At 40.4% G+C, this 20,740-nt stretch overlaps 1 protein-coding gene across 1 annotated transcript in view; it reads left to right on the top strand.

The window, feature by feature from the left end:
• Window positions 1-559: 559 nt before the first annotated feature.
• Window positions 560-20,740, top strand: part of Btc (betacellulin) — a 51,192-nt gene continuing 31,011 nt past the window's right edge. Inside the window, exon 1 of the mRNA XM_048425445.3 lies at window positions 560-923. Coding sequence (XP_048281402.1) covers window positions 860-923 — 64 coding nt within the window. The 5' untranslated portion in view covers window positions 560-859. The remainder of the gene's footprint in view (window positions 924-20,740) is intronic.

Below are 20,740 nucleotides of genomic sequence, written 5' to 3' on the forward strand. Positions count from 1 at the left end.
TATGTGAGCCAGGCTGATCCTGGCAACTTGCTGTTCCTCCTATTTCAGCCCTAAAGGCTGGGGTCACAGGTGTGCCCCACCGCAGCCCGTTGATACATGAAGCTTCAAAAGGAGATTTTGGTGAGCTAAAATCTTACCAAAGAGTTCGATAATAAATTCATAGAAGTTAATAAATTGATAGAAGACACTGAAAACTGAGCTGCCTCCTTTAAGAAATTGACAAGACAGCTATGGATCTGGAGAAATTCCCTGGCTGTGTCAATTGTCAAATGCCTGAGTTTCTTCAGGGAACTTGGCTCAGGTCTCTTTAGCACAAGCTTAGCCAGATAGAGAGTTCCACAAGTGTTTGGCTCTGATTTTTCCCTCAGAGGGTTCCGTGAGGGAGTTGAGGCACGGGCTGTCAGCGGGTCATTTTCTGTCACTTCTGGGTCCACTTTACCTTGCTTGCTTCCCCAGGGGTGAGAGAAAGGAAGAATCAGGTGAGACCCAGCAGGGGGAGTGGGTGAGCTGGCCCCATGGCCATCTGAGTATGTCCTTGGGTGTGGGTATGGGGTGTGGGGCAGCAGGGTGGGAGCAGCGTGCAGGCTACCAGCACCAAGTGGTGCGCCTCTCCGGGGGTGTGTGCAGAACGCTCCAGGATAAATAGGAGACTCCCAGGGCTGGACGACACTGGAGCCCGCTGGCTGCTCGCCCCTGGTGTTTCCCTGCCCTGTAGCCAGGCTGCCTGCTGTGTAGTTTCGCTTCCTCCTGGCTCAGGGATTAGTTTCCAAGCACCCTCTCGGTGCCGGGTCCGGGCAGGGCACGAAGAAGGAGCTGGGAGGCTCTTCCAGGAGCAGCTCTGCCCCGCACAGCACGGTTGATGGACCCAGCCGCCCCGGGCAGCGGCGTCAGCTCCCTGCCGCTGCTCCTGGCCCTTGCCCTGGGTAAGTGTCCATTCCGGGAGCTGCAGATCAGGAGGAAAGACAAGGTGCTGGAGTCTTGATAACCTTGATCAGAAGAGGGAGGCAGCTAAGTTAAGATCCCGCCTCTGGCTTGCACCTGCTGGAGGTTTCCCCGGTTGTGCGCAAGGCCCCAGGGCGGAAGCAACTCTGTGGGTTAAGCTGCTGGGTTGCGCTCAGGTGGCACTGCCGGTTCGGTGTGACAGGAGGAGAACCCGAAGGAGGTCTCGGTGGGGACCCTGGAGGCGTATAGTAGGTGGGTGAGGCAGGCTCAAGGGAGCCTGCACTGAGGATACCAGCAGGAGGCAGAGGAGGGAACTCCTTTCATACAAGGGTGAAGGAGAAACATGCCTTTATGTGTGCATGTGTGCGTGCGTGTGTGCATGTGAGTGTGTATGTGTGTGTGTGTGTGTGTGTGTGTGTTTTGCAGGACGACTGTTGAAGCTTTCAGTGGCCTAGGAGGAGGAATCACCCCCCGACACACACCCCTCTCCTCTTTGTCTTTTTTCTTTATTGTTCTGTTTGGGAGAAGCTGAAGCTGGGAGTGGTCTCTTCTGAGACAGTTCTGTGATTCTTCCATTCACGACTAAATAAGCAAAGATAAATTTAAAATAAAGAAAAAATATATCAAACTGCCTCGTTTGGGACCTGTTGTCTCCTACTTTAAGAAATCACAGGAGAAAATATTACACTTCTTTTGGAAAGTTAAGGTCAGCTGGTAGAGAACTCCTGGCTCTGATTTCTGAAGGAGGGAAGAGAGGAAAGACAGGTCCCTGGGAGCCAGAGCTCAGGAAAGAGGGTGGGAGCTTCGGGTGGCACCTTGCTCTCTGCTCTCCGAGTAGGGGACAGCAAGATAGTCTGGTGGAAATGTCCAGCCATCTTAAGACCTCTACTTCAAGGTCCCTGAGGGTGCTAGAAGGGAAGGGGTACTAGTGATATTTCCTAGACTTTGGTGGGGTCTAAGGAAGACTGAGACATTGGGAGGGTTATCATGTTATTAAATCTCCTTCCACACCCGAGAAAGGGATTCTGCCCGTCAAAAGGGATGCGATTGTCTCTCAAAGTGGAAAAACAGTTGAATTATAAGTGAAAGTTTCTTTTGACTTTGTCTTCAGAATGGGAAGGGAAGATAAAATGGCATGTGGATTGGATGTAGGACTCAGGTTAGAGAAGAAGGGTTGGCTGAGCCCGCTGTAGAAGCGGTTCATATTAGCCCAGTGTGGAGTGATGTGGACCAAGAGCCTTGACATGAGGGTCCATGCAACGATCAGTATCACTTGGATGCAACGGGTTCTCTCATCCTCTCTCTTGTCTGGACTGTCCCTTAGTCAAGGTCTTCATCTTGCTAGAGTGAACAGAACATGCTAAAGTGTATAAGAAGTGGGCAGAAGAAGAATGTTCAAGAGATCCTTCGATGTGGTTCGTGCACTTACGTTGAGTTGGGACCACCACGCTGACGATACAGAACAATTAGGGAAAAGTTCAGATAAGCAGAGATGGGAGAGCTCCACGGTGAATATGGAAAGGTGACAAGAAGCTGCATGGAAGATATGTGTGGGTACCAGGAGAATCTGAGAAAAAGAGAGGCAGACAGGGTAGGCGGGGGCAAGGCAGAAGCATTTAGTAATGGGATGTTGATTTGGTGGTGATTCTCTATTGGAAAAAGAAGCAGTTGGATTGAGAGAAAATGTAAACAGGCTATGAAGAACAAAAAAGACAAGCCAGATTAAACTATTTGATCAGAAATCAATAGGCAGTTTAAACAGACTCAATTACAACTCATGAAAGGAGGATGTAAACAATGAATCAGAGGAGATAAAATTAGGGTGCAGTGTGGGAGGAGAAAGGACGATGGGCTAAATAGCCTGATTGTCTCGAGAGTATGAGTTAAACATGAACTATGTTGCTGGGCCAGGAGAGGCAGGAAAGAAATGGTATTTCAGGGCTGATGGATATTTCTTCCTTTACTGTCACACCGTCTCTTTCATACCCCCAACCTGTCAAAAGACAAAAATGGAAAAAGAAATCTTCTAACCCAGTGTTACACTACAGCCAGGGAAACCTAAACACACAACCTCTTGATGATGGATGAGTTAGGAGCTTGGATTCTGTCTCTAGATCCCCTACATGCTTGCAGAGTGCCATTTAATTCGTTGGCATCACTGTTTCCATTAAGCTTTCCTACGTCTATCACACACACGCACACAAAGTTCCATTCCTAATTTAAACCATATGTTATTTTACTTTTGCAAACACTGTGAGCAATGCGATGTGACGTGACATGACCCGTATGACAGTGAAAAGGAGCACTGAGCACTGTCGCTGAGTGGAGGGGAGAGCTGGTTCCACCCCTGCTTTTCTGTGACTCTAGGATACCTGCAAGTTATACATTTCTTGACATATTTTTCTTCATTTGTAAAACGAGGAGGCATTGGATTTCTATTATCATATTCTTCACAAAAATGCACAAAATACTATATGATTAACTAGGAATAGCTATGTGCTTTAAGTATAGATGCATCTAAAGATACTTGGGGCACTTGGCAGATTGAACTATATAGGGTAATTATCATTCTCATATATATGAAAACTCAGTGATGCTCCTTTTACAAATTTTATGAAGAAATAAGTGATTTGGAGACAGAAAAAAGAAGTATTGCACAAAACAGTTAGTTTTACATGATACAAATAAATTTAACACACATATTACAAATTTATATGTGTATTTATATGTATTGATATATGTACTTAATATCCTTTATACACATCAAGTTGGTTTTATTTTACAAAAACTACCTACCTAAAAACATCTTTATAGAGTCACTGGAAACCTTGGCTTTGATTTCTTGTCTGTATTCTCTTAATTGTTAATCAAATTCAGCTATGGCTAGAAATCTAATTCCAGTGGTCGAGAGCGCACCATTCAGGTGGAGATATTGAATACTGCCTTTTTAGCCTTGTCATTGTGTTTGAGTAATGAGCCCAGTGGAATTAGTCCTAGCTCTTAGAGTTGTAGGTGAAAGGATATAGTCAGATCTATGTCCTGTGTGATTCTTTAGATGACAAAGAAGTCAGTCCCTAAATTCTTGCCTCTAGTGTTGTCACCCCAGGCCCTGTTTGTATTTGCTTGCTGTGTAAATGCCTGAGAACCTGAACCTGGTTCAGGTGACCATTGGCGACTTCCCAATGGCTTATATTCCAAAAGCTAGGATTCACGACAGACACTGTTGAACATACATCCCACAACGTATCCTATGCCAACAATGGTTGTGGTCTAAATTCCCTCTATAGTCATAAAAAACTTACGGATTTACAGTGTACTAAAGAATGAATAGAACTAATGATAATAATATTACATCTAAATCCATGAGCAAACGTCAGGTTACACATAGCATGTTTGCTTTCACCATTACACTTTGATAATGATGTATTGCTTCTCATAAGTGAAAACTTTGGAGGGTGGGAATGAGGTGACATCTGCAGTGTATCCTGTATCTGTCATGCATTCCACAGATATAGATTGATGACCTTTTATGAGAAAGGCCTATATAATTGATGGCCATGTTTGAATGTATTTGCATGACACTTTCCAACACAGAGCACTTGTTTCTAAGATAGGTGATAACAAACTTTAAGGAAAAGAATAGGTTTTGACTTATACCTCTAAGGTTTATACACCAAATGCTGTCTGATCTGTCAAGTACTTAATATTATCATTCAGTTATGAAGCCAAAACCTTTCTTAAGACACCTGATATAACAAGCACAAAATTCTCCAGATGAGGTAGTTCCCAGCCTTCTGTCAAGATGATCTATGTTCATTGTTTATATGGAGAACTTGATACACAATTAACTTGCAGGGTTGCTTAAAGTGTCCAGGGACTTACTCATCACAAGGTGAGCTGACTTCCTAGTTCTTTATGCTGCTCATACAGATAAACTTGCCCTTTGTGTTACAGAATGCTCACAAGTTACACTGGAGTGCAAGGTAACCCAACAGCAACGAGTATGTTTTCAAGGCTAATGACTGTATCTTAAAAGAGAAAAAGAAAAATGTCTTAATAGCTTAGGTGAGTCTTTAGTGGTGAGAATTTAAAGAAATAGAGGTTTTTAGATGGTTGGAGAGAGATGGGGTATTTAATCAAATTCATATCAATTAAGTAGTTGCCTACTTTGATTATCAGCTGTTCAAATCAACTGACCATGAAATACTTCCATTCATTCTTTACATTTTTGAAGGATATGTAGATTGTTATTTATTGACTTAGGGTTAGTGGCATGAATTGCAGAATCAGTGCACCAGTGTTCACATTCAATTTTCTTGTTTGAAAGTGTGACATGGGTTATATAAAGGAATTGGTTACTAATAGAACATTTTCATCTTTTCAAAATTATAAGTTTATTATTTGGCTTTATTTGCTCATGAGGGGGTTGCATAAAGAATGCTTGGCAAAAAGTAGAAATTCAAAGTAATTAGTTAAATGAATGGGTAAATGCACATGGCTGTTGGTGAGCATGCTCACATTAGTTTTACTGCAATTCGGTATGCCATGTTTAGTTGATACTCATGGGACACCTGCCCTTCCTAAACAGAAATGGAGGTGGAGGTGGATTGGAAGGTGGGAACAGAGAGGGGATAGAGGACTGAACTGGGAGAAGAGGAAGCAGGGGAACCTGTTGTTGGGATGCAAAATAAATAAATGAATGAATGAATAAATAAATAAATAAATAAATTTGTTTTAAAAATGGAACAAGGTCAAGTAAATCTTTTGATTTTGTGTTGCAAAACAAAAGCCAGCAGCTCAGAGATGCTGACGGATATGTTTCTTCATCTCTTACTATGTGGACCTGGTGCTGGAGGGGTGAATGAGCCTTCCACAAAAACGTTCTTCTTTTGCATAAAGTAAGATCATTTCTTCTTTTCTGTATTGAAGAGTCAAACTTACTATACCCGTCTTACAGGTTGAGATCTAGGGCAGATTTGGAGCATGCCTCAGTGTCTAGTATGTTTGAGGCCCTGGGTTTCATGTCTAACACCAAGGAAAGAAAAAGAAGTGATGATGTGGGATAGGGAGAGACAGTAGGCTTGAGGCAGTCTCCTGTGGTTCATCCAAAATGCTCTTGGGATGTCAAGTAACTTGTCCCTTGTTTGATTAGAACAATGCTTTTCACTGATAGTGAGTATGAAGTTGTTATATTCATGGGTTTCTGGGTGATATTCAATAGGAAAAAAAACAAAATACGTTTTGGTAGCCTTTATGGACATCAGAATAGATGTGCTTCAGAGGCTGTTGTTCTTGGCCTTGTTAGTACTGGAAAAATCACCACTGATTCTAAATCCCACATTAAGATGGTAAAGTTACCATTTGCCAAGTTTTATACATATGACATATAAACCTTTATCCTTTCTTCTTGGATAGCTTCATGGTCCAAGCTGTCTAGAGCAGGAATGGATCCAAGACAGAGCAACCAGAAGCAAGACCGAAGGGTTGTCAGTGGAACTGAATAGAGAAATTTGGTGGACTTGGACTTGATTTCTCTTGAGTATCTTCTTAGTGGTTCGTCCTCTGGGCTCCTGATGGTCACAGGATGCTGCTGTGTACTTAGATCTCTGCTGGATCTTTAGTATGAGATCCCAGCACCACTGCTCTTTAGGAATTGGAGGATCTTCATAAAGTTATCTCTATACCTATTGTCCCATTTGGTCTTCAGCACAAAAGTAGTAGCACCAGTAATGTAGAGACAGGACAGGCACTGGTCTAAAAGACCAATGATTTATTTATTCTACAAAACATATTCACCTAATAAAGGAGCTAGATTGTTGTTATTATTCCCATTATATAGGAGGAATAGAGAGACAGCATGTAACAAGTTCAGATTTGTGGCTTTATTGAATAAGAATTTTAAACTGTGGAGTACCTAGGTGCTAGGAGATGTTCATTTATTTCTGAATGTGACAGATGGGGACAGATAGGATGCTAAAAGCCTGGGATGTTATACCGCTTTAAAGTAGAAAAACGGACAATGGATTCACATATTAAATAAACCTGAATACATGTGATGATTCCTACATCTTCCCAGGTCTTTTTTTCAGCCATGGGACACCCACATGTGCTTGTGGGAAATCGGGGGATGCCATTCTTTTATACTATTCTAGATGAGATCAACTTGCTTATTAATGAAATTGGTGAAAAAGTCTACTCTGATTTGGGCTAATATAGGAGTTAGAAGGTAGACTCAGTCAGACCATTGACTGTAATTCCTGGTGCTATGAATTACTAACTCTGAGGCTTCAGTCCCTTAAATCTTCCCAGCCTTAGTAACCTCATTTACAAAAGCTGATAGGAAGGGATCCAAGGCTCTTGCATGCATCACCCTCATCACTCTGTGGAACACTTACAGTGTGTCCCAAGAGTACCTTCTAGATATGCGCAATCTATGATATGAAATCACAGCAGAAGTCATTATGACCAATACCTTCTCACTATTTTTGTTGTAATTTTGAGCCTGGCTTCCTGATTATAATAAGAATGTATAAATTAATGAAAAAATCATTTTTGCCTTTGTCTGTCACGTTTCTGATTTGCAAGTTATGAAATAGGTAAAAGATAAAAATTCCCCAAGGAATTTTACTTTGAGTGATTTTGCAAGAAAAATGTGCAATATAAATTTGCAAAAATGAAATGCATATCTATGCTCTGAATATTAAATGTCTCCATAGATTCCTTTTTACCTGCCAATTCTTATCCTGATTCACGTAGTTAAAAGCTTCACAGCACTGTGTGACATTGATATAGATAGAAAGTCATTCTGTAGTAGTTGAATGTATTTAAAAGGTGATTTTGATATTTGAAGTCATCTCATCAAAATGGGATTGTCTTATTTCTTTGAATTACAGAAATAATTACCTCAATTAAAATGGAATAGATCTGTCATTTTGGAAGAATGGGTGGCGATGAAATGTCAAAATTCATTTCTAAATATCAGAAAGATGGAAAAGATATTATTTCATAAATTTTGGGAGAAAAATTTCAGATTCTTTAGATAGCCATTCATAATATTAAGTGGGTCCATCACTGTCTTATAACAGTGAGATGATTCCTTAACTTTTCCACATCTCATTCTCTGATCTACTCAAGAAAATCATCATCATCATCACTTAGGGACACAAGGTCATTTTGAGGACAACATAGAATAATACAGGGAAATATTTTACCAGGATAAGCAGGAAACAAATGGCCAGAACAGCACTACTATTCTTTTTGAATAAGTTTCAAAATATTCATAGATATAATGTGTAAACTAGTAAAAGAATCACTTCACCCATTAAGCCTAACAAAGACAAAGTGATAAATTTTGTGCTTTGAGCAAAGGAGGAGGAAATTGCCACCCTTTTCATTCCTGGAGGGAAAGAAAGCAAGTTTTTGTCCATAATGTGACAGAGGTCCTGTCAGATTGCTTCACCCTTCTATCTGAGTGCCTAGAATCATGTTTTTATATAGGAAATATTCAGCAAATAACTTGCTGAGCAAATGAATGTGAGTTAGTCCAGGAAGCATTCCTAGACCAGTATCTGCTCATAGTATGTCACAAAGTGTTTGGTATAAATTTTACACTATAACACACACACACACACACACACACACACACAGAGAGAGAGAGAGAGAGAGAGAGAGAGAGAGAGAGAGAGAGAGAGAGAGTGCACGCGAATAGGAACCCTTTACTTTCTTCCACAACTCTTTGTATTTATCTTTAGATTTGCTAAAAAACTTATTTTCACTACATGATTCCTTACCAAGATGGCATCTGAACCTGGTCTCTGAGTGAGGTGACCCAGCAGAATTTCATTTATTCATGGACTTTAGTGTTGATAACCACCATGAACAACATTATCAATTTACCCCAAAGTAGGACTCTTCTGTATGTGGCACAATACTTGGGATCAACAGAAAGCACTATTATTGTTTATAAAACATATAGTAATGGGAAAGCTCTAAACTTATTATAATTTTACAAAAGTACACCTACTATTATAAAGAATGTCTGTGACTATTAGGAATCAATGAATTAATAAGAACTATTTATTTATAGACAATTATTTTCTAAAAGGACTTTATAATATGCTGGGTTAAAATGTTCATCACAAATGAAATAATATAGACTGATCTAATTCTATAATACAGGTTAAATATGATCCCCATAGAAGGAGTATGTAAGGGCTGGAGGATTGAGAGAATCCGCTGGTGGGGTAGAGACTGGTGGCAATTCTTCCATGACAGTGGTGGAGGAGCACAGAGGAAAGACTTAGAGGTGGGTAGATGAATAGCTGCTGTTTTTATGTGTCTAATAGAAGAATGAGAATGTTCAAATGCCCAGAACAGAAAGTTGATTTTGTGGCATATCCAGGGAAAGACAGACTGCAGAAAGAAGGGCTTTCTAAAATGAAGCCTTTAGTCAGGACACCGAATTCTTGGTGCGGTGCTGTCTCTATGGGGTTCCTAGGGACTGAGTCAAGAGATTTTGTCATTCAGATAAAGTCACATTCAGATAAAGAGAAACTTTAAAATATTCTGTGGCTTCTTAGTTGGTAGTTTGTTTGAATGCTGAGAAAAGATTCAGTCTGCCTTTCGCCTTGTTCCCTACTGTTCAGTGATGGGCTGCCTCACCTTAACCAAAAGTCTGGACCAGTGGTGTGCCCCATGGTTCTTTTCTTTATTTTATATTTATTAGACAAGGTCTCATTATAGAACTCAGGCTGGTTTTGAACTCATAATCTTCCTACCTCAGCCTCCTGAATGGTGAGGTTACAGGTATATACCACCATGCTCAGCTTCCCTCGTCCCCAGTCACTCACTGCTAGGCTTTATAAGCTTGGAGATGGCTTACAGCTTGGAGGCAGCAGCAGGTTCATCTTGCAATAAGCATTTTTAAGAGAGACTAATGATTTAATAATTAATAGGATTAAAAATTTTATTGATTATGATTAGGGACATGTTAAAGAGAATTGATTCAAGACCTGAGAGAGGACGAACCAAAATGGAATGTGCTTTATTCTTTTATCTTCAACGTTCTTATTGTATGGAAGCTCTATAATATCCAAGGATACCTTTGGGTTTTTTGTTTGTTTTTGTTTTGTTTTCTTTTGTTTTTTTTTCTAATTCATGTCAGAGGGTCTTTCCTGGGATGTAATAAAATGGATAAAGGTATTACCTTGGTGCTCTCAATAGTGTAGTAGCACAATGAACACAGTGACCTTAGTGTGCAGAAGAATAGATGAGAAACGAGTCAAAGGCAAAGGCAAACTCTACTGATATATAGCCTGACTGAGAGAAGAGAAGAAGATTTGTAAATATTTCAGTGTTAGAGTTCATCAGCTGTATTGACAGATCGCGAATACACAAGGAAGGAGAAGCACGGATCACAATTCTCTCCAAAGCTGACCGTCTGAGACAGAGAAAGTGTATGGTACCATATTTGGGAGAGGATGGTTTTGTTACAGGACTGTGATCTGTTTTTGGGACACTCAATGCCTGATCAGGATTGGAAACTATGGAGGTCAACCGGAAGGTAGAGGGGTGTACCCAACCTGGGCTGTTATCTCAGGGAATGTGTTAAGGACACATCATCATTCCTCACCCCAGACCTATTAAACTCTTGTTTAACATGCCCATGGGAGACTACATTTTACACAGGCTTTCTAGGAGAACAGTGTTCCTTTAAGAGTAATTGTAAATCTATGCATGGAGCTACTCCTCCCTTCAGGAGGTGGAACCTAATTCCTTGACACCTTTCAATGAGAACCGATTTCTTTGTTCTCAAATAATAGTATAACATCACATGTGGAGTGCTTTCTTTTGTTTTCAAGGTTGAATGATATCCTATTGCGTGGACACACCATACAGTCTCTACTCATTTCTATGTTGATGAACTGAAGGGGCGTGGTTGATCGGTAGTTAAAAATTAACCAGACTAGCTTAATATAAAAGATTTAGTTTTAATAAACAGAAGAAAGAAAAAACTTAAAAAACAAGGGTTCCAATGATCCGAGAATGCAGGTGGCAAAGGGGAAGCGACAAGCACACTTCGATCTTTTATTTGTTTTCTGTGGTCCCAGGGGGACACACCCTAAGCTGAATGTGATTGGTTGAGGTTTTCCATCAATGAACATTGACATTATATCCATGTTTTGGCTAATACTACTGCTGTAGAGATCATGGGGCTACAGATCCCTCACAGAACTCCCAATTTCCCTGTATTTGCATATGTACCCAGGGAAGGGACTGCTGTGTTTTTGTGAGTAATGTAAAGTAGTCAAAACCAGAACCAGAAATGACGGTTCATCAACTCAGAAGCTGAGATAGGGGAAATACTTTCAGATTAAGGTCAGCCAGGGCTACTAGTATGACCCAGTCTCAAACAAAACAAAATAAAGCCAAAACTAAAATAGGAAATCCATAGAAGCAGAGAGTAGATTGCTGTTTTCCAGGGGCGGAGGTGGTTGAGAAATGAGGAGGCATTGCCCTAAGGATGCTAGGATTCAGTGTTGCAATATGGCAATCCTGGAGATTCCTCACGGAGTGCTGAGCTTGACCGTGCACATACCATGCACCATGTATTTAAAGCATGTGCTGAATTCCTAACATGTAACAGAGTGTGAAAGGGGAATGTAGTGACTACATAGTGCAGAAGTCTGGTGTGAACACCTTAACCAAGTAATCCAGGTTAGCACAACAAACCTGTCATCTAGACGTCTCTAATGCATTATAATGTGAAGAATGAATCAACATTGTAGTATGCTCTCCAATAATTCTAACCACAGCTGAGCTCTGTAAAAACAGCAGACAAATGGAAAACTGAGGGGCAAGCTACAGGATACTTAATGTGTCAATGAGGTCATAAGCACCAATAAAATGCAGGCCTGTTACAGGGCAGAGGAGATGAAAAACCTAGACACAGAAAGATATGAGCAGCAACAGTGATGCATTTAGAATAGCTCTGGTACAAATGTCACAGTAATGTGACTAGGTTACATCAGAGGCAGCTAAAAGTGAGGGAGGGATATATCATTAATACTTAATGCCTTGCAAGTTTTTAATAAATATGAAATTCTAATATAAAACATTCTCTTTAAAAAGAGACTCCCATTTGAACAACGACCTGCTTAGAAAATAGGGCTGGTTTTGATCTTGACCATTCTTTTTGATTTCTTTGATTTTCTTTTTTTAAAAATTTATTTATTAATTAAAAATTTCCACTTCCTCCCCACCTCCCTTTTCCCTCCCCCTCCCTCTTCAGTCCTAAGAGCAGTCAGGTTTCCCTGCCCCATGGGAAGTCCAAGGTCCCCCCTCTCCATCCAGGTCTATGAAGGTGAGCATCCAAACAAACCAGGCTCCCACAAAGCCAGTACATTACAGGTGTAGGATGGAATCTCAGAGTTGTTTTGATTTGCATTTCTCTGATGGGTAAGGATGTTGAGCATTTCCTTAAGAGTCTTTCAGCCATTTTAGATTCCTCTGTTGAGAGTTCTCTGTTTAGGTCTGTACCCCATTTTTTTCATTGGATTATTTGTTCTTTTGATGACCAATTTCTTGAGTTCTTTGTGTGTTTTGGAGATCAGCCCTCTGTCTGATGTGGAGTTGGTGAAGATCTTTTCCCATGCTGTAGGCTGTCATTTTGTCTTGTTGACTATGTTCTTGGCTTTACAGAGCTTTTCAGTTTCAGGAGGTCCCATTTATTAATTGTTTCTCTCAGTGTCTGTTCTATTGGGGATATATTTAGGAAGTGGTCTCTCGTGCCAATGCATTTAAGTGTTCTTCCCACCTTCTTTCTCTGCTATGAGATTCATGGAGAGGAAGCAGGGTAAAGGGAACACTTCTGCGTTGCTGGCTGGTGGGAATGCAAACTGGTACAGTCGCTTTGGTCATTACTGGTGCTCTTGAAAGCCCAGGAACCAGAGACTGAAGATAACTGAAGAAACCAAACGTGCATGAGCACAGGTCACTGAGGAAATGGGGTGCTGACTGGGACAGGTGAATATTGGTTTACCACGAACAACATTGTTTCAGAATGTTTGTGCACTGGGTGAAGATGCATTGCTGTGATTGGTGTGGTGAAGGGCTGAGCAGCCAATAGCTAGGCAGGAGAGATGGACAGAGAGAGGGCGCTGGGACGAAGGCAGAGTCACCAGCCAGATGGAGAGAAAACAAAATGAACAGCAGGGTAAAAGTAGCTTAGCCATGTAAAAGATGTAGATAAAAAAATATGGGTTAATTCAAGTTATACGAACTAGTTAGGAACAAGCCTAAGCTAAGGGCAAGTTTCATAATTCATAATTAATAATAAGTTTTCACATATGTTTTTGTGAGCTGGTACCCTCTCTCCAAAATCCACCTATACAACTTAACACTTTTGAAAAGCAATTACAACAAAGGAGCCCTCCACATGGTTCAGAGTAAAGTTAGACTAATGAACTCAAAGTCTACGGAAGAAAATTCTCACCTTAATCCAGGAAGACTTTGTTTCCCATGTGGAGCTTTGGAAGCAAAGATGGAAGTGAATGCCCTAGAATGTGGTGAGTTTCCCACACCTGGGCACATTAGGGGCGTTCTTAGAACTGATGGGAAACATGCAGAGGTGATCTCCCAGCCAGAAGGTAAGTGGACCAGGTGTCTTCAAGGGGGGGTATTGTATTTTTATGAATACTGAATAATGCTAGTTTAACTTGAGGCTACTTTGAAGGTTAGGATATCTTCAAATGAAGAAGCTGTCTGCTTCCTCTGAGATGATCAGAAGAGGCAGAGCCATTAGAACTGGAAGCTAACACTGAAGAAGAAAATTATCTGATTCTTTTCCCACCCAAACTTGGGTTCCACAACTTCTTTCTCATGAACCTCATCTTGAAATATAGCAACAATCTTATGCCTGAGGATGTTTCTACCTTGAAGATTCTTTGGATTTGATAGTTGAGTAATAACTATTATACCATAGTGTGGAGAAAATGGGAATCACAGTTATATCTGCTAAAATATACTGCTGAAAATTTCAACCACTGCTATATAAGAAAACTGGGAGAAAACTCTATACTTTTTTTAGATTAGTTATAGTCAGTCTGTAAAGGAGAGCTAGAAGAGTGGTTGTATTGATCAAGTGGCCTGTGTTGTAAGACAAGTTTGCACACATAGTTAGAAGCCTCCCACCCCGCCTTTTTAGGCAAAAGCCTATTAAATGACAACCCATTGTCCTTTTTTATAGATTTCTACTCATCAGTAATCGTCACTATTACGCATGGATTGAGTGGTTTTCTAAGCCTAATCAGCTTCATAATTGTGAATCTGTCTTTCATGATGTGGTGAGCAGGCATTGCAAAGAGTCAACTGGAAATGCGTGGTGTGACTGTTTCTTTATGAGTCTTATTTTCCTGAGTCACATGGGAAATCAATTGAATTAGTTCACAGTCACAGCACCCACATCAAGAGGGCCCTTGATTCGTGAGACTTTTTTCTTTTTATCATTTCTTCCCTAGCCACACAGCTTTGCCCACAGTCTCCAACACACACGGAGTTTATTTCTACATCACTGCCTCCGATTCATTTTAGTTTTCTGCTTCTTAAGGAAGTTTTTTTCTTATTTCACAAGATTACCACATTGTCTCTCTTTGGGATCCCACTATAATTTATTTTCTATATTTCTTACATTTGGAAGATAATCCTAATATAATGCGCTTTTCTTTATATTTTTAGTCCTTAAGAACAGGTTTACTGATAAAGATAATAATAGATGAATGTTAAGGGAAATTCATTTACTCAAACTCATTTAAAGAACTTTGGGACTTTTGAAGGCAGGGTAAGTCTCTACTCTGAAATCCATTGTCTTTTCTTTACTATTGTTAAACTTGGTGACTTGTTTTTTTTTTTTAAAAATCAATGTTTTTATATACTCCCTGGTAATTTCATACAATATATTTTGATCATCTTTTATTTTCTTCCAACTCCTCCCAATTTTTATCCCTCTATCCTAACACCAAACTTCCTTTTCTTCTCTCTTTAAAACAACAAAACATTGAGTCCAATTTGTGTTGGCTGATGACTCTTGAGAATGGGGTATGCCTTGAAGCATGACTGTCATATCCTGGGTTAATACACTATTATCTATCATTCTTAGTCTTTGTTAGACACCAAGATATTATATCTTCCATTTTAAATAGAGTTGCATATTAGAGGAAGAAATAATTGTGTTTTCCTTTCCTGATTTGGCATAAGTGTGGCATATTTGTGGAGACCCTGTGAACTGTTTCTGTTTCTCCGTGCTTCCCCCTCAGTTCTTGGGAATCCAGAAGCCCATCTTTTAGTCTGATCAAATGAGACATTTCCCAGATGAAATCATTGAGAAGAACTTGGAAACTCCACTTTACCTCGGCATACTGTTTCTCTGTTTCGTAAGAGGTGTCCTGCTGCCCAGATGCCTGTGCTGGAACCTAGTGGACCAATTCTATGAGCTCTCCTGCTACCTCCCTTGCCTCACGGTCAGCTTCTCACCCACACAGGCTGCCCCACTTTGGACCTTGATTAAAATATCACAACCCATGACTTAAGTCCTTGCCTCTTATTCATCAGACCTGAGGAAATTAGTAGCCAGCAGGAGGAATTTTGTCAGTGGGAACTGGTGATGAGCCTGACTGGTCAATTCATTTCTCTGTACTTCCAGAAGCATGCCTTAGATTCAGTTACTGTTTGGGCCACTTTGTGAGTACACATGCCAGTGGGGGGAATTCTTATGTCCCTGTGTGATGCAATGAAGCCACCTTTTTAAGTACCTCCCTTCTCTCTTTCATTTACTTTTCTGTCATTTTCATGGCCTTGGGATTGTAACTCCTTAATCCATGTCTCAGGATCTGGCTCCTGGAGGACATGGATTGAGACATTCTAGGCTCTAGGAAAATTCTTCAGAGCCAAATATTTTCTGTTGTTATGGGTTTGCTAGGAAAACAAGCTAAATGTTAATGTTACATTCAGGGCAGTATTTGTAAGTGCAATAGTTAATACATCGTGAAAGACAACAACAGAAAAGATAGAAAGGGAGTTAATTTATTTTAAGGAGAACACAAATACTAAATTCCACCCACTTCACAATTTTTATTTTAAGTCCGGTGTTAATCAGCGACTCCACCCTGTCATTGTTTCCAGCTTCATGTTCGATATGGCTTCTTTCTGGACATGGGAACCACTCTGAGTTCACACACTCCAGATTTCGTTTCTCTTCTTGGCAGCAAAGATGCTACGGGAAAAGTCCTCAAATGCTTCCGATGTTGCTCCTCACACTGATTTAAACTGTCAACAAACTCTATTAACTGCGCTTTTGGAAGTCTAGAGAAATGATTATAAATCAGTCAATTGTTACTGAATAGCACTGTCTCATATCTGACCTTATCAACTCTTTTTGTGCCATTGACTCAACCAAGAGAATCAGCAATCCTAGCTCACATAAATGGTGTGCTGACTCACAGCTAAGAACACAAAGCCCCAACACATGAGAAAGACCCCACACTGCTATTAATCAGCCTATGAACTTCAAAGATCTTAAAAACAAAACAAAACCACCAGGAAGAAACAGCACATGAAGATTCCCCTACTCAGTTTTGTCTCATTAACTACAAAGCACATTTGTGGGAATGGTGTGTGTGTGTGTGTGTGTGTGTGTGTGTGTGCGTGTGTGTGCATGAGTGTGTGTGTGTATGTTTGCACTGATAGCTTGTTGTTATTGTTTCAAACATTTTATATACTAGTGAAATTACAATCTAAATGTAGAAATTAGTTGGCATCCTACCTTTTATGAGAGTGAGTGTTACATGGAGTGCGGGCCCTTTATTCTGTCCCAGCTGCCTGGCTAGCTTACACCTGAAATAACCACACAGAAACTGTATTCATTTAAACACTGCCTGGCCCATTAGTTCTTATTGGCTAACTCTTATATCTTAATTTAACCCATTTCTTTTAAATCTGTGTATTGCCACATGACTGTGGCTTACTGGCGAGATTCTAACCAGCGTCTATCTCAGGCAGGAGCTCCATGGCGTCTGCCTGTCTGCCTTTCTTCCCAGCATTCAGTTCTGTCTTCTTTATGCCTACCTAAGTTCTGCCTTATCAAAAGGCCAAGGCAGTTTCTTTATTCAACCAATGAAAGCAACATATAAACAGAAGGACCTCCTACACCAAGTGAGGATATAGCTTTCTATAAATGCATAAACATTTGCCATGGTAAAGTTTATATAATTCCTTTCCCCCTCTTTGTTTACACAGAAAGCTAAATTTTTGCCATGACATAGGGGTTAGGTTTGCAGAAAGAACTCTGAAGCTTAGTAAGAATTATAATCTCAAATTAGTCAAATTAAAATTCAGGTCTAGAATCCAAGTCCTGCTTCATCTGATTGCAAAGTTGTTGTTTTTCTGTGTCTCAATACCATTTCCCTTTAATATAAATGAAGTCCCAGGGGCCTGAGTATGAAATAGTCTTCCAGTTTTTAATGGGACATGAAGTGTGGTTCAAATCTTAAAATTGGTCTGATAGAAGACCTTGAATTCAGTAGATAAGCGAGGTCTGCAAGGTATCTAAGAAGCCTTTAATCATTAAAGTAGAGATAAATGGACATTTTTGATAAAATGTTTTTTTAAATACAAAATGTTCTTGGCATTATAAATGGAAAATTCAGCTCAGAGATGAGGCAAATACAACGTACATGACTGTATGGTCACATACGACCATTTTAAATAGTTGATCCAGCTGGGTTATTTCTTACCTCAGCGTTAGCAGTGACTGGGACTGTGTCATGGGCCTTGTCAGGCTGTCTCCTTTTGAATGCCTGTATTGTTTCTACTGACTTCATTCCCTAGGCTGACTGGTGGGGATAATAATTTAATACATTCTGTAATTTTCACTTGACGATCTCAAAGTGCATTAACGTAGATGGGCTTGGGCCAGATTTCTTTCCCCTTTTCATTGGATTTATGAATACGGTTGATATTGTAAAAGATAATTCCAAGAATAGGAACTCAACTTCTAGTCATGAAGAAGCATAGTTGACATTGTACCTTTGTTCTTACTCTGTTTTTACTGTTTTCTTTTTGTACACCTGAGTAATTCTATGGTCATGTGAAGTGGAATATTTGATAGGCTCAATAAAAGAATCCAAAAGCAAGAAAATTCTTTGACAGTTAAAGCTTCAGACAATACATTTAAAAAGGAATAAGTAGATACCTTGATGATTCCCTTCCCATGTGATATATTATTGAACTTCAGCTTTTTTTCTTTCTAATGGCCAAGTATCCCAACAGCTGACAGTTGTTTTTGTTTTTTTTGGGAAGAGTTTCTCTGTGTAAGCATCCTTAGCTGTCCTAGAACTTGCTTTGTAGACCAGACTGGCCTTGACTTCACTGAGATGTGCCTGCCTCTCTGCCTCCTGAGTGCTGAGATTAAAGGTGTGTGCCACCACTGAATCAGCTGACCTGAAGTAGTGGGAGCTCACTGATTCCAGACTGACAGCTGGGGAACCCACATAGGACTGAACTAGGTCCTCTGAGTGCAGATGACAAAGGTGTGTCTTGGCCTACTTACTAGTGTATCCACTGGCAGTGGGACCAGGATCTAATGCATGAACTGACTTTATGAAGCCCATTCTCTATGGGGAGATACCTTGTTCAGCCTACTCCTGGGAGTGTGAGGTAGGGACTTGGTCCTGCCCCAGTGAGGTGAAGGGGTAGACTTAGTTGACTTCCCAGGGGAGGCTCACCCTCTCTGAGGAGTGGATGGGGAATGGGATGGGGAGGGGGATCTGAGATTAGTATCTAAATAAATAAAAAGAGTAAATGTTTAAGACAACTGCCGACTTAGAAGAAATACAAAAGATGAAGCAAAATAAAGGGGAAAAAACCAACAAAGGTGAAGCATGCCTAGCAATCAGGACACTGCTTCTTAGCAACACAAGACTTTAGTAGATGTGTTCGTGTTAGGCAGGATAAATCCCCAGCATGTATTATGACAGCCCAGAGGTGCTGATAGACTATGGGCTTCCCTTACTAGACATGTTGGGGCTGAGAACCCCGGTCCTGTCTGTCTTTTTAAAGACCATGTTGGATGGCACTTTGCATTTACAGGAAGATGACAAAGCTTTTTGACATAGTAATGAAATAGGGTTGAAGGAGTCAGAATGTTTAGCTTGTTAAGAGAAAACTCCATAGGAAAACTTGGGAGTCAGGTACAAATAGTTCAGAATGTCTTGTGGGAAGGAGAGATTACTTTTATTTTAGGTGATTCCAAAGGTAACAGGCAAGAAAAATGAACCGCACAGACAGAGGCATGCATGGATTGTCTTGAGATTGCCTGCCTTAGAGCAACTGAATCCCACCCCTCCACTGAAACTTTAAATATGGCTTTGATGGATGCTTTGAAAGGAGAGTTTCTGGGTTCAAAATTGGTAGGATGTTTAAAAACCTTTGGAATTCTTAGTAATTTAATATAATTTAATATATAGTTTGTGATGCTTTTGATTGGAACTTTTATGTTTTCTACACACTTATGCCAATTATTTTGTAATGTCTTTCCCCCCAAATAATGTATTCTCCAGCTCATAAATACATTGATAATTTTAGCAATATGTGCTTCTTAAAACGTCTTTTTTTGTGTGTGTGAACTAGACTATGGGATGGGAAGAAAATCTATAATCCAAGTTTTCTTGAGGAAAGAGGTAATTTCTTTGTCAGCTCTAAGTCACATAGTGAACTAATAATTGAGTCCGGGACTTTCCCATGAGATGGTGATGCCTAAGGGCTTTCAGAGGTCACAGTGTCAGCCTCTGAAGGCTGTGCAGTGTGCAGTTGATTCACATTAAAGGGAAATGGCAAAATGCAAGCTGTACTTTAGATTAAAATACATAAAATGGGTTGATGAGAATTGCATTGGTTTTCATGTGGAAGAATTCCCTGACCCTAGGCGCATTTGGTGAAGTCTGGGCACTTTTCAAAGTGATAGTTCAGGTGTGGTGGGCAGAGGGGTACTGGATCGTACTGACATACAGTAGGTAAAGGCCAAAATCACTTAATCATCCTATAATACACAACCCCTCATGGCCAAGAAATATTCAGCTCCAGATATCAACAGTGTGACCAGTGAAGGATTTGTAGGATGCTTCCTACTTACTTTAAGCTAGAACTTGAACTTCCTTAAACATGATGTCTTCCATGGAATATAGCCTATGAAATAGGCTTTATTTTCCTATGATTTTTTCCCCCGTTTTTCATGATAGCGTTCCATTTGTCAGCATGGTTACCTTGACAGCAGATACTCAAAGTGTTAGGAACTGACCAATCACTACTAGATAGTGGATGTTGGGTGCAGCGTGAATCCAGGAGAGTCTGGTAAAGGTTCTCAAGAATTTCTTTAGGTATAAAATAGGGGTAAACACTCACTGATACAGAATGGCTCAGCTGCCGCTGATCCAGCTCCTTTGTTTAGCCGTTCTGCCCAAGGGTGAAGAGTGCCAACAGCAAGTCGCCTGCTCTGCTCCAACCACCCAAGTGAGCATGAGAGCAGGAGAGCGAAAGACCCCTCTTCTCAGCTCATAAATTGTCATGAAGGCAGACCACGCACCAGGGCTTGCTGCCCTCAAAGTCATTGGCTAAACAGATCAAAATCCCACAATGCTTCCCCCTTTTTTTTCTAAATAAGAAGGTTCTAATCCTAACATAAAACTATTTACAATAAGAACAACTACCAAGTGGTGTGCAGAAGAAAGAAAAGGTAATAACATAATAA

The sequence above is a fragment of the Myodes glareolus genome, chromosome 8, assembly GCF_982192425.1.
Source record: "Myodes glareolus chromosome 8, mMyoGla1.1, whole genome shotgun sequence".
Classification (NCBI taxonomy): Eukaryota; Metazoa; Chordata; class Mammalia; order Rodentia; family Cricetidae; genus Myodes; species Myodes glareolus.